This window comes from Elgaria multicarinata, chromosome 2, assembly GCF_023053635.1.
Source record: "Elgaria multicarinata webbii isolate HBS135686 ecotype San Diego chromosome 2, rElgMul1.1.pri, whole genome shotgun sequence".
NCBI lineage: Eukaryota > Metazoa > Chordata > Lepidosauria > Squamata > Anguidae > Elgaria > Elgaria multicarinata.
In genome coordinates this window covers 41980852-41995864 of record NC_086172.1, presented here as the reverse complement: position 1 = coordinate 41995864, position 15013 = coordinate 41980852, and the positions used below count along the sequence as shown (strand labels likewise).

At 41.3% G+C, this 15013-nt stretch overlaps 1 protein-coding gene across 2 annotated transcripts in view; it reads left to right on the top strand.

Annotated features, from left to right (window-relative positions):
* Positions 1-8028, top strand: part of MAP3K20 (mitogen-activated protein kinase kinase kinase 20) — a 119007-nt gene extending 110979 nt beyond the window's left edge. For both annotated transcript variants that reach the window (XM_063116379.1, XM_063116380.1), the window contains exons 17-20: positions 1084-1200; positions 4185-4259; positions 5343-5493; positions 6423-8028. In XM_063116379.1, coding sequence (XP_062972449.1) covers positions 1084-1200; positions 4185-4259; positions 5343-5493; positions 6423-7108 — 1029 coding nt within the window. In that variant the 3' untranslated portion in view covers positions 7109-8028. The remainder of the gene's footprint in view (positions 1-1083; positions 1201-4184; positions 4260-5342; positions 5494-6422) is intronic.
* Positions 8029-15013: the final 6985 nt, after the last annotated feature.

Sequence of the window (15013 nt, the reverse complement as noted above, 5' to 3'; positions counted from 1 at the left end):
TTCTAAGTGTATGTCTTTTGTACCGGAGGCAGGATGGGTGATCTTGGGATTCAAGTAAAAACAAATTAGATCCTGCAAACCCGAAGTCTTCCCACCCCTATTATAAACAGGAACATTTTCACTGAAGGCACGAGTGTAGTGAAACACCTCAATAGTTCATGCTTGTTGACACTAGATAGCCTGGTGTGGCAACAGCGTTTTAAATTTGTTGTAAAAATGGCTGGAAATCAGGTCTTTAAAATACAGATCACCACAGAAAGCAGTGGACTGCAACGAGTTACCATGAACAGTGTGTCAATTTTCTATTAAAAATGAATGAACGAAGAATGAGTTAATGTGGAAGCAACCTGGGTAACCTTGAGTGAGTCATACCCTCACAGGGTTGCCAAGAGTATAAAATGAGATTAAGTCCCCTTACGTTGCCCAAAGGAGCTGGGAGCAAAGATGGGATACAATACCCAGCCGTTTGCTGATTTTAATATGTATCTTCATATAGTTCCTTGGTTGATGTTTTTAATCTTTTATTTTAATTATGCTTTTAATACATTTTGTACATCACACTGTAATTTGATAATGGAGGGTGATATATTAATATTTTAAATAAATAAATAAATATGTACAATGTATGAATGTCATGTCTTAGTGCAACTTCACATACTAGCTCACTGTTGATCTGTCAGTTTGTCTGGTTTGGATTATAAAATAAAACACTCAAGATCTGTTTCAGAATTAACCACCACTTATTAGAAACGGTGTATAGTTGAAACACCACCTCTGATTCTTTCAGGGAAGCACCTTCCAAATATGAATAATATTATAATTCTGGTGATTTTTGCTTATCCATAGGCCAGTAGTTCTTAAGTTTTGTTCTATTGGGGTTTGCTTGTTCCTTGCAGAACATTTTCTTGCCTTAGAGCTATCAGGATACTTGAAAAGCTTCAAAATTACACCCCAGCTGCTGCATTTGGAGGTTTGTAGCTGTGAGCCATTGAATCCGTTATGTGCACATGGAGGAGGAGCAAGATGGAAAGGAGTTGTTTCCATTTCCAATTCTAACATTTTATATCTCTTTTTCAATATTAGGACTGTAAATGGAAAATGTATATGGAGATGGATGGGGATGAGATTGCAATAACCTACATAAAAGATGTGACATTTAACACTAACCTACCTGATGCAGAGATTTTAAAGATGACAAAGGTAAGGTTCTGTTTATGGGCTTGAAGCTTTCATAACTGCCTAGATCTCAAATAAAGGTATTAAAATATCACAGCTGCAGACTTTTGTGCCTATAGAAACTGATTCTGCAGGCAGCTTTAAGAGCCCCACTTTTTTGCATGTTTCTATCATAATAGATTTTTTGTTGTTAAAGATCCCCTTTTCAATCGTGCTAATAATGAAGCAATGGGAAGACTTAGACACTATAATTAAAGTGTGCGATTTCTTGTTTCCATAAGAAAGTCAATGGTACATCAGTCAATGCACAGACAAGTTCCAAATAATAAGAGTGTTCATCAAGGTGTACCAGAAAACTGTTGACCTTTGAGAGCAATTTGTATTATTAAAATGGGGAAACAAGGAAGAGATATTTAGTGGGGAGGAGTCATGAATCAAGCCTACAAGTGCCATGATTTCTGGGCAGCTTCCATTTTACAAAAGTCCCAAATTCTGTTGTAGGAATTTGTCATACCGGCAAAGCAGCTAAGCTGCCTTAGAAATGGGTGACTTCTCGTGCTTCATTATCATAGTTCTCCCATGGAAAGCAGTGGGGTAGCAGAGCCAGGACTTTCCAATTAGCAGGGATGATGGCCTCTGCCATCCCCACCCATCCCCTTCAGGCTCCCCTCTTCCCTCTGAGCTGCCATCCTTACAGTAGCTGTTGGCGGAATGGATTTTCCCAGCAACAACATACAGTTGTGAGCTGTCCCTGCAAAGTATTTTGGGGTGGCCTCATCTTGAGTGGGCAATAAAGGCCCATTAGCTTTACTTGCTCCTGGAAGAGATGAAACCTGGAATCCTGGACCAGGATTTTAGCATAGCTGTGATTGGGCAGCATCCTATTTTTCTTCCAAAAACCAAATGGGAACAGGAAGAACAGGGGTTCATACACTTTTGTAATTCATTTCACAAGGGTTGTTGTTGTTGTTTAGTATAAAAGCACAACACATTGGCATGTAAGTCAATGAAGGCAAGGTAACATAAGAAGAGCCCTGCTGGATCAGACCAAGGGTCCAGTGCTCTGTTCACACAGTGGCCAACCAGCTGCCCATGGGAAAAACACAAGCAGGACACGAGTGCAACAGCACCATCCTACCCATGTTCCCCAGCAACTGGGGTAAATAGGCACATTGCTTCTGATACCAGAGGTAGCATATAGCCATCTGGGCTAGTATCCATTGGTAACCCTCTCCTTCAGGAATTTGTGTAATCTCCTTTTAAAATTACCCACATTGGTGGCATCACTACATTTTATGCAACTGAACACTAGATTTTGGATGAGTGAGGCCCTGAAGGGTATCTTGTATGGTGGACTTTGGGCTGCAAACTCAAACTAGCTCTACTTCTAACTGTAATATTAACAGTACAGGGCTGTTGTATGTCACTAGCTCTCTGCAACAGCCCTCTCACCCCACAGCCTACATTATGGAGATAATGAACTGTGTTGGCATTGGCAGGGTATTTTGTAAATGTTTAAATACAACCCACCCACACACATGACCCAGCACACATTTTCCACATGAAATAAAAAGTGAGTTCCGCTACATTTAGTTTCTAGGTGAACACAATGCTGCCCAGTCCAAGTGATGCTAAAATCTTGGTTCAGCTTCTGTAAAAAGTGTGCAAATGTAGAGATCGGTCTTCTCTATCAGAACAAAAATAGCACTGAAAGAAAAAAAGAGTCCTGTGGCTTGAGGAAGTGCTGTTTGCTCAGGGCAGGCCTGAGTCGCTGTCAGTCTGGCAGTCTTGGAAGAATCTCAGCAATGTGACAAGCGCTGCACGTTCCGTGTGATAGACACTGAAATAGAACCACCCACACCATACTGTTCAACTTTGCCACGCTGTGGAATGTTTTCTTGCGCTCCAGATACTCCAGTATAGTGCTGGAATAGAATAGAATATTTATTTCTGGATCAAGGCGGGGAACAACATTAAATACTTAATCACCATAAAATACATAAAACTGGTTAAAATATATAAAACTGACACGATATTAAAATAACAATTGGACATGTTAACTAGAGAAACACATAGGATCAGGATAATGGCGAACTGCCCTGAGTCACTTTCTGTCAGAGGATTGTTTATCCCATGGCGAAGCCTAACTAATTAGCAGAACTGCCCTCATGGATTGTTTCTATAATCATGGAGATATATGAAATCCAAGTTGATATGCCCAGTATTACAGACAGGTATGAGACCAGGAGCTGGATCCAAAGTTGTAGAAGTAGAAAGCCACTCACAGAACGGGGCTTTTCTATGACTTAATTCCCATTGCTGACCTCTGTACCCCATAGAAAGCCACTCCAGAGGATCAGAAGATTCTCTGGCACCAGTCAGGATGTGGTGCAGGGAGGGGCTGCAGTGAAGAGGAGGGGAAGGTGAGAAAGCTGTCAACTTGTACTAGCTGGCCTCCAAGCATATGCATTTTTGTTTATTTCTCTTGTGTTATACAGTTGTAACCCAACAGATTTTTTTTAAGAGTGTACACCTATGGCTGCTATTTCTAATTGGCACTGAATATATGCTACAAAGATGTGCGTTGGTTGCACAGAAAATAATAAAGGCATGGGCAAAATTATAAAAGCTAAAAATTAGAAAAATAAGGAGAAAATCTTAGTTGAAAAAGTGGTCAAGTAATATCTGGCATTCAATGTCAATGAGTAATATTACACTGTTTAAAGAAGGGTGAACAGTAAGAAGCTAAGTTATTAAAACAATGGCAACCATTTATTGCATAGTGGAACCAAATTAAGGAATGCAATTATCAATTTTTACCAATACTAGACTAATGGAAGACATGCAGGTCAAACTAGACATTATGGGCTAGGTTTTGTACTTTTGTGTTTTATTTTTGTACAAGGGGCTACTGTGTTTTTATTTTTGTTCTGTTTAGATTAGTAAAACAGGCCAAAAATAAAAGACAAATTATTAGAAACTGTAAATATTCTATTTCTTTCTTGCAGCCACCATTTGTGATGGAGAAATGGATTGTGGGAATAGAAAATGATCAAACCGTGGAATGTATAGTGACTTATGAGGTTTGTGTCCCAGAGAAAAAGCAATCCACCCCTTCTGTCAGTATGGTTTCATAACGAGGAACTGGCCTTCCTTAGCTTTGTTACCTACCATATTAAAGGCCAAATGCTGTAATTAATTTTAAACTAACAACTTCTCATACAAATCTGAATGCTATCTTCAGAAACCATGCCCAGACTCCAAGCTGGGAAAGCTTGCTCCCTTAAGTTTCAAAAAAAGTTACCTTTTCCTTTGAGTAAAGGTCGGTGTAGGTGGTGTTTGTTGAAGAGACTGTCTTTCTTACCTTTTTGGCAAAACGCTAATTAGCGGAGCAGAGGAACAACAGGAGAAGGGAAAAGGGTAAGAAGGAAAACATAAAATAAGACCTAGAAGCAATTTAGCTATGTATAATAGGATGGAAATTAGCCTTTGTATGAGTAGGTTTTTGGATACTTACAAAAAAAAAGTGTTTCATAAAGACCAATGGGATATTTCACACTGAGGCCAATAATTGAAATTTCAGCTCTGTCCTGTGGCATGGATTCAAGCAGTGAGAGAGCGATATAGGAAAATTCTGGACCTTGCTTGCCTCAGAAGTGAAGAACAGTAGCTTTCTGTTAACAGGAAGAATAACCGTAGGGTCCTTTCAGACTGTAGTTCCTCGCAGGAATCAGAGCCTGACAGCGGGATTAAAGAACTAGCAACTGTAGGCAAGCTACCGCAAGGAAACCCCAGCAACAATACCTCCCTAGTACCTACCTCCACTAACAGAAGAGATTATTTACTTGAAGCACTACGCGATCTCATAAATACTAAATGATTCTGTTAAAAGCCAACCATTAAAATATTGTCCTTGTTCAGTGCACTATTTGGGGAGCAGGGGCAGGGACAAGAGAAAGCGTAATTTGCAATTGGATTGGTTGCACAATTCAAAAACCCTTTGAGATCGGGTGGATGAAGATGATATCAAACAAACCCAGCATGTAAGTTTATGGTACCATCAATTTCACCATTGTAAGTTCAGTGCCTGGACAGTTATTGCCTGACTGTTGTGGAGTTTTTGTTTTTCCCTTCTGAATGATAGCTTGCTTTTGTCCTTTGAACAGAGTGATGTCAGAACCCCCAAATCCACCAAACATATCCAGCCAGTACAGTGGAGTCAAGTGAAACTTCAGGATGAGGTGAAGTCAATACAACTTAAAATACAGACGTCACTCCCAAACTCAGAAGGAAACCCTCGGAGTAGATCCAATTCTAGTAAGTTGAAAGGTGCAAAGTTTTGAGAAAGAACATTAGCAATTCATAACAACAATACAACAACAAACATTTTAGTAATCTACACGCACTCCCATAAAATCTCAATAATTCAATGAGATCCATACAGAGAGGAACATCTTACATTCTCACACTTATGTTTAAACACTTTTCTGCCTTTATCAATTGAATTGGCGGTATTCTATCTGCTCATTTATTTATTTATTGCATTTATATACTGCTCCATAGCCAAAGCTCTCTGGGCGGTTTACAAAGATCATACCTTTTTAACTTTGGTGGAACAAGTGGTATTCTGTCCTGTACAATAACTGATACGTCTGTAACACCTTGCGAGAGATCTAATCTAATGGATGCTGCTGGAGGATTGCAGTGCTCGAAATAATTGTGTGCTAGGTGTGCATGAGGATACTAATTTGCATATAGGATCTGCCCAGTTAAAGGGGTGGATACAGAAGGTTTTTTTGTTATAACGTAACTGCAACTGGAATAGTCCAGCTTTCCCCAAGATGGTGCCTTCCAGATGTGTTGGACTACAACTCCCATAATCCTCACCCACTTCAATACATCTGAAGGGCACCAGATTGAGGAAAGCTGGTATAGTCACTAATAGAAGCTTTGAACCCGGCAGCTCAGATTTCGAGATGTCAGATCTAAACGTCCCGCTAAAGGAAGCCTTTCAGAGAAAAGTCCAAGGGCGATTTCATACATGCGTTTGCATTGCTGGATTACTGCAGTCTTCTCAGGAGGGAAAGGGTGGAAATGCACATGTCCCAGCAGCTGCATTTGAGTAGAAGGAAAAACATCACTGCTGAAATCTCTGGCGTCCCCCATCGCCCTTATTTCTGGCTCTTCCTTAGAAGGAAAGCCTTACTTGGAGTTCAGAACTGACGCTGCGCTTTGTTTTGCTTCAGGTGTCGACTGTCAGTGGATGAATGCACTGAAAATGCGTCATGTGTCAAGCAGCCCTTCGCTCCAACATTCCCGCTCCCACAGTCCCACCATCTTGACGAATTTTTTACCGTACCTTCAGAACACTTACGCTGCCGCCGTGAGACGGACCCAGGTCCCCGTCAGCTATCAGATCACCCCTCTAAATCCGTCGAGGAGCTCCTCTCCAACGATGTACTTATCATCTTTGCATCTGAATTCTATGGGAAGCAGCACTTCCAGTGCAGCTTCTGACAGTCCTTCAGAAAGAGACCGGTCCAAACCGAAAAGCAGGAGCAGCTACCACAGCAACGGCTCTCGCAGCGTGTCCCTGACTGGGAGGCGTTTTCCGAGAAATCCAGCAGGTGCTCCGGGGACAGCTAGGAACACGGAGAGATTTCACAGGACTTCCCAGTCAACATTCAGTCAAAATCAACACCTGCCAAGGTCACATGACAGAAAGCATGCCCATTACGTGCAGCAGCCAAAGTCGATACCGGGGCTGCCCTTGAATGAAAGTAAACCCAAAACGGAGGAAGAAGAAAGCAAAGTTAGCGAAGGCGGATGGGTAAAAGTCAGTCATTCAAAGAAATCTCACCGGCATTGTGTTGACAAACGAAGTAAAGAGAAGTCAACGAGAACTGGAACTCCCCAGAAATTATCCCACTGATGCTTTTTGAGAAATTGGTTTTACTTTTTTTTTTTTAATCGAACATTTTGTTTCCACAAAAATTAAGACTTTTTTTGTTCTTAAGGTATTTGACATTGAATGTGAGAATGAATGACTTGTGACAGTAATCTTCTTGAAGGAGCTGCTTAATATAAATACACTACCTCTCATGGAGACCATACTATAAGTCCACAACCAGTGGAGTGTGCGGGCTTCCGGCATTGCAGTCTCAGTTTCTATTGAATAAGATGCCCTTGTTTTCATCATGAATTTCAACATGCCACAGGTTTTCTTTACTTTCTTTGTCTGGTTCTAGGCAGTTCTGTAGTTCAGTGGGATGGGAGTAGTCATAGCTCAGTGGTAGAGCACCTGGTTTACATGCAGAAGGCCCCAGGTTTAATTCCCAGCACTTCCAACCCTGGAGAGCAGCTGCCAGTCAGTGTCGACAAAACTGGCTAGATGGACCAATGGTCTGACTCAGTATAAGGCAACTTCCTATGTTCCTAGTTCCGTGAGCATTAAAGAAGAAATCACTATGCATCATAGTTTCAGATAGTCTGATCCAGTACTGACTTGTCCATAAAAATCAGCTGCCTTCCACCTTAAACCTGCACGTGATGTCTGAAAAATGTCACTGGAAAGGTTATCCTTTCTTACCATGTAGCTGTTGTATCCTGTCCTCCTGAGTTCTCTTCTTTCGGACCTCCCACCACCACCACCTCCATGCTGATGCTGTGTAATATTAACCTTCCATTTAAAGATACAGCTGCAGATATTTCCATTAGAATTATTCTTATGATCAGTATCATAATTTTACAGAGAACAAAGAAAATAATAGTGAGAAAAACAGCCTTGATAGCTTCTAATGTTTTTGTAAGAATATTTATTAACATATAACACACATTCCATTCATTGTATTTTAATTGTATTCTATTGTTTAATTGTTTTCTTTGTCTTCAGATAATAAAGATATTATTACTTATTAGTATGTGTTGCAATTCCATTGAAATCCTTTTGAGATGGGATTCTTCTCTTAAAATGGCGATTCTGATCATAATTACTTGAACTTAAGTTCTATTACACTAAGTAGGTCTTTCCTTGAAAGGATTGGGCAATATTTCTTGTTAGCCTGTTTCTCCACTTGTGATGATCCACAGTCCTTTAAACCCCTCCCACCTACAAAACCTTCTTACCCTGATGAAAAGGAATGCTGATGGATTGAGACCTTCCCCCCCTTTTAAAATCTTCTGATGTTTGGAGAGGTAGGAACAATTAAGTTTTATATTGTACATTTTCTCTCCCCTCTAAAAATGCAAAAATTTAAGAATAGGGGGAAAAACCCATCCCAGCTAGAGTGATCAGGTGTTCTACCTTACAGAGCACAGTCCTCTATTTAAAGTTTCCCTCTATTTAAAAGGCTGGCCAGTCCAAATCTAGTTTAAAGACAAAGAACCATAAAAAGGGAGATCAGGGGGTCTTGGAGTTGCCCATCGGTAGTTAGCGCCTGGACAGTTGGTTGCGCAGACACACAAGTTACTTGGCTACAGTCTCCTCCCACTCCCCATTCCCAGTGATGAGATATAGTGTATTTCTATATAAACAATAGTAATTATGTAAAAATGTGCATCTGTAAATATAAATTCATGTATGCTATTTTTTTCTTCGAACCCTGGACAGTATCCAACTGGACCATTCCACAAGGTGCTGATTCCATTGTGCAAGCAGGACCCACTACTTGTGTCACAGAGATTTAACCATTCCTATAGGAAGCCTGAAAATGAGTAGAAATTGGGACAGGTCACTGGAGCTTCCTTATGTGATCTCCGCGGACCCAGCCCACTCCAGAAACTAGTTTTCCACTTGTTTCTGGATGCTCCTGAAACTACTATGTCTCCGATGCACAAGTGATGAGTCTTGCTTGTGGAACAGGATTGATGAGGGCACAACGGAATTGGCAGCAGCGCAGCATCTTGTTGGATACTGCCCTCTTTTGTCCTTTCTTTTGGTGAGGTGTAACTGGCCACCCTAGCAGAAAGATGGGATGTGACAAAGAGCCGTTCCTCCTTTGATTCACTCAGGGCTTGTCCTTCCTGGGAAGCAGGGATGACTCCTAGTGATCGTGAGGTGTAACAGGCTCTCCCTGCTACCCGATTCACTCCCCCACCATTCAGTCATGGTGGCCCAGTTCGCACATAACAACAAGCCGCCGTGGGTGAATTTCTCTGCAGGGTGTCTCATTGCAGTGGACACCACCATTTTGAATATTTAGGCACAATGTAGCTTGTTATGTATGAACCCAGGGAGGGTGGCTTGTCAGGGTGGTTGACAAGCTGCCTGCTACCCCAAAACAAGCTCTGGGTGGCTTGTCAGCCACTCGACAACAGTCCACCCTTGTCAGAGCTACAGCATGTCCCTGCCATGGCCCGAGTGTTCAAAACTGCAGTGGCCACACAACAAGAAGCCCCATGGGGAAATTCACCCATAGTGGCTTCTTGTTATGTGCAAACCAGGCCAGTATATTAATGTCCTATGCATGGCATGGATTAAATCCTTGTTCACCTAATGATGGTCTTTCTTCTCCACCCCTTTGCTTTCACAACCAAGGTAGTTTTGTCTGTAGTTACCCCTGCTGGGAAGGCACAGAAGGGCAAGTGTTTGTTCCACTTATTTATTTAAAGCTGAAAAGGCTCCCAGAGTGGCTTACAGATCAATAAAATAGAGTGGAGGTTGAGCCAGCACTTCAAGCCACTCTGGCGTAATTTCCATTCTGTGGTGTCTCTCCAGTTTGACTCTCTCCTTATTCTCTTCTTTTCTCTTGAGCTAAGATTACTCTTGGCTAAAGCCCAACTGGCTTTGGTTTCTGTGCTACTTCCTACAGGTGTTCCATTCCTGGGAGCCTGGACCCATTCTCCTGGCCTCCGCTGCTTCTCCCTACCTCTCCCTATCTGCTGGCTTTCACTCTCTCCTCCTCTCCCCTTTCCAGTCATTGATCTCCACTCTTCTGCAACATCCCTCCTCCTGCGGCCGCACTCCTATGACCACATTGGGCTCCAGCCCTTCCCTTAGCTGCCTCCTATCACCTTTTCCCATTTTGCCCAAGTTCAGGCCCTTGCCAGGCGATCACCTTTGAAACCACAGATCTCTGCTCTTATGTGCCATGAACATTATATATTTCAAAAATGGCTTAACATAATTGGATTATGGGGGAGGGAGAAGCAGAACAATTACAAATGTTTTGAGTATGACTGAGGCTGCCCAAGATTTTTTGTAGAAGTGGCCATTCTGGAAATGGATCATCTTGCTGTAGTTGATTACCAAGATGTCTAAATAGATTGCTTTGCTGGTCTGCATGCAACTTAATTCAGACACCTTCCACCCTAAACCCGATTTTAGAACGTTTGGTAGTTCGCTGTGATGCATTTAATGATCATTTCACAGATAAACTCTTTTGGATAAGAGCCAATTTAGATGCCATCATTATAACAGAAAGTGACAATGACGTGTCTAGCAACTCCGCAAATAGGATTACACTGGATCGGTTTCAGTTGGTGAGTACCGAGGACAAGTTGCTTGGATGTGTAAGGAAGATAACTTGTCCTCTTGAGCCCTGTCCTTCTTGGCTGGTCACCTAGCAAGGAGATGCAGTTAGACTACAACTACAATATAGTATTAATGCATCTCCCAGGGAGGAGAGTTTTCTACCATGTTTAAAAGAAGCGGTGGTATGGTCGCTTCTAAAAAATAATTACAGACCTAGGAAGGTAGCTTTCCAGACCAAGCAGCAGGTTGGGCTCTTCAGTTGCCTCAGAGAAAGATGCTAAGCCCAGGCTTGGATATGCCCAAGGTCTTCCTGGGGTTGCCAACTGGGAATTTCCAAGTCTCCCAGCAAAGGAAGCCCTGGGGGTTGGCTGCAGGTAAGGCACACCTCCAGCAACTACCTTGGCAGGGAGAGGCTGTCTTCTTGCAAGCCACGCTCACCCGCCTCTATCTTCCCTTCTTTTGCTGTGCCCAGCCCTCTCCGCTTCCTGCTCCTCCCCAGAACTTTATAGCAGCACCTTGAGGAAGCCCAGCTGTTGCTGCTGAGGCTTCGCTCTCCCACAGCTGGGCTGGGCTTGGATACCTTTATCAGCTTGAGCCATTCCCAAACAGTGCTCCCTTTTAACTTTATACACAGGCCCATCTGCCTGCTGACTCTGTGCCAGGGAGTCTTCAGCAGGAGGAGGATGACTTGAGAAAAGAACACTACTAATATCATCACTGTTGTTCACAACTTCCTGCTGCCTTTGTTTCTGACCTGTTCCTCACAGACTACTAGGACCAAAAAACATTTCCTAGACTGCAACCTGTTCTGGAACAATGATGAACAATATAATACTGTTTACAAAGACTATTTGTTGCCATGCCATTGTCTTCTAGTTTTAATTGGACTGGGTGGGAGGATGTTTTGTAGAACTCTTTTAATTAGTGAACATGCACATACATATGCAACATTCTGTTGCTGCTTTCACTCAAGAATCTAAATATAGAAGAAGTGGCAGAAAGAACATAATCTAGTTTTTTGTTAGCCTAATAACTGCCTTAGGATGCACCAAATGACCCCTTTCCAATAAGTCTGTGGGCTGAGGTAATGAGAAGCAAAATCTTGATCCTGGCTAACAGATTTATAGGCAGAGGCTGAAATATGATTTAATTCTGATATACCATTAAACATAATAGCATTCAGTAAAATGTTACAGAATTAAATTTCAGTCCAAACATAAACTACTGTTGTCTCATAAGCTCAGATGAAAGGAGGTAAGAAATTATGGACATCTATAAATTATCATTTGTAACTAGATGTAATAGTGTTGTTGTCTTATAAAGAAAAGTTCCCTATCTTTAGATTTTACATGCCTTCCGTTCAGTTGAATGCTCTTAGCCTAAAATGGTAGCTTGTCTCTCCCTCTCTCAGAACTGGTGCTTTATAGCTCTGCTGGACTGATACAGAATATTGTGTCAGTCACTCCCTGCACCCCAAAAAAGAAAGTTGCTGCTTTAATTTGATCGTGCGACCCATTCCTAGTGCCGATGTCTAGTGCAACTGGCCATATTTGACAATCACTGACAGCAATGTGAGTAGGTACCCTACATGGGCAGACATCAAAACCACTATTCACTGACCATTATCCAGCAACTTGCTGAGCTGATTTAATGAGGTGAAGTTGCTCAAACATACTTTGTTCTTCTCTTTCCTCCTGTGAGAAATCACTCAAAACAATGACCTCTGTATGTTGCTCTACTTAGAACAATTCTCCTTTCTAACTCCATTGATGCTGCAGAGAATGAAACCACAGCCTTCAACACCAATGTGCTCTATAAATTCACTCCCAAGAATATTGAGTCTGTGCTTCAAAAGATGGGCATTTAATTCTTTTTTTTTTTTTTAAAAAAAAACTCCCACTTGTGATGAACTTTGCCCTAATTATTTTGATATTTCTGTTAGATAAGCAAATATACACTTTCTTTTGTAAATGAGGAGGGGGTGGGGTGGGGAAATAGAGGAGTCTTTGCTATTTTGCATGAGTAAAACGCAATACAACGAAGATCTTTCTGGAAATCTGAATTGGTTTTCTACATTTGTGGTATGTGTGTACACGGTGTATCTTTCTCCTTTCTGATGAGCTGCCAAAAATGAACAGTTCAAATCCATTTCTTGTGAGACACTGTTGTTATGTAGGACTCATTTAGGACAATAAAACTAATAAAGTTTATCAATGTTTTACCATATCCAAGTAAAAATATTTCTAAACTGATATACACCCTCACTAATTCAAACAGACTGAAAGACATAACATAGTTATTTGCCAATATTTGTTAATCATTTAAATCATAACGGTATTTCTAAGCAATATACAAACAATACAGATCACAGCATAATAAAATACTGTATAAATCTTAGGAGGAACATGGTAACAAGGAAGACAAAAATTACCATTCTGGGAAAGCTTGTTGGAACAAGTTTTTAGTAGGTATCAAAAACCCAGAGGAATTGGTGCCTGCCTAATTCATCGTGGTAGGGAGTTCCAGAGAGTGGGTACTGTAGGACACTAAAGGCACTATTCTGTTCCATTACAGAGCCATTTTCAGATATTTTAGGCACCATCAGGAAGGTATCTCCTTACGAGTGCAGCATCTGAATAGGCAGTATGGGGGTCAGGTGATCTATTAAGTATCCCGGTTCTAAGTTATTTACGGCTTTGGTAACAATTACTAAAACCTTAAAACTCTCCTGATAGCACATAGGTAACTAGTGCAGTTCCCTCAACATAGGTGTAATATGCTGGCAATAAGCTGCTCCCATTACATCCCGGCTATAACATTCTGCACCAGCTACAGCTTTCAGACCACCCTTAAGGACAGCACATTGCAGTCATTCAATTTTTGAGGTTAGATTAGATTTTATATTTGTATGTGGCTTTTCTATAGATTGCATGGGTCACAGAGATCAGGCTATCCCTGTCCAGGTCATACATAGAGTGAGACCGACTGAGAGTACTATGAGTTAGAAGGCATTATGCTGCCATGCTGTCTTTTTCCCCCTTAATGGACTTCCTGTGGTAAGGAAAAAGACAGAAGCAGTGGTGGGAAAACATTACTTTGGGGGCAGCCTGGGTGGCTGTGATCCCAAGCAACTCTGGCTGTAGCAGAAGTATCTTCAGGCTCACTTCTCCAGCGGCAGACCCCATTCCCTGCTTTTACTGTTTTCACACGGGCTTCCATTTGGCCTCTTTTATTCAGGCTGGAGCATTTATTAATTTGCTAGCATTTGGTTATGAACTCACCAATGAAGGGCTTTTACTGCAGAGTTAGTCTCGTGTTGATACAGTTGGCAGCCTGCCACTATTTAATAGATTTGTTTATATTACACTTAGGGTGACCATATGAAAAGGAGGACAGGGATCCTGTATCTTTAACGGTTGTACTCAAAGGAAATTTCAGCAGGTGTCATTTGTATATATGGGGAATCTGGGGAAATTTCCTCTTCATCACAGCAGTAAAGCTGCAGGTACCCTGCCCTCTTTTAAATCTGGTCACTCTAGTATAGCTCCTGCAGCTTTAACTGTGGTGATGAAGAGGGAATTTCACCAGGTTCTCCATATATACAAATGACACCTGCTGACATTCCCTTTCCTGTGCAACTGTTAAAGATACAGGAACCCTGTCCATTTTCATATGGTCACCCTAATTACACTCTTACACTATATGTTTAGCTATTGTATTTATTATACATATGTAGTTTTATTACAGTTCCATTGAAGAGCTCAGAACAGGTTACACTGGGATCCCAGGTGGTCTTCCATCCAGACACCAGATTGCCTAGCTTTTATCTGTAGAACTACACCAGACTACAGCTGCATGTATTTTAAGAGGTTGATCTAACGCAATATATCATTGCAGCTATGTAGCTTTGCAAAAATTCACAACTCTGTGCTTTTAGTTTTCTGCATTGCCAACCTTTTCACACTTTTATCTGGGGTAGTGGGGTGTTATTTTCTACTTTGCGTTTTTACAGATCTCATGCATTTTACCAGTTCAATAATATTTTTTATTTAACAAATACAAATGTGAGCTGCCTTGAGCAACTTGCAACATCCAAGAAAATACAGAAAGCATTATCTTCTTCCCACGAGATCATCAAGTACTAGCAACAAAACAGAAGACTGGCTCCCAGTTTCTTACCTCGGAAGATGGCTATTTATAAATCGCCAAGAGAGAAGAAATGTATAACCCCAAAAAAGGACAAAGCATTACACTATTTTGCACCTAATTTTTATGTATAGGTGAAAATGTAGACATAATTATTATAATTTAAATAGAAATACAGTACATCTCACCATAATATGGAAAACTGTCACCAGGTGGTCT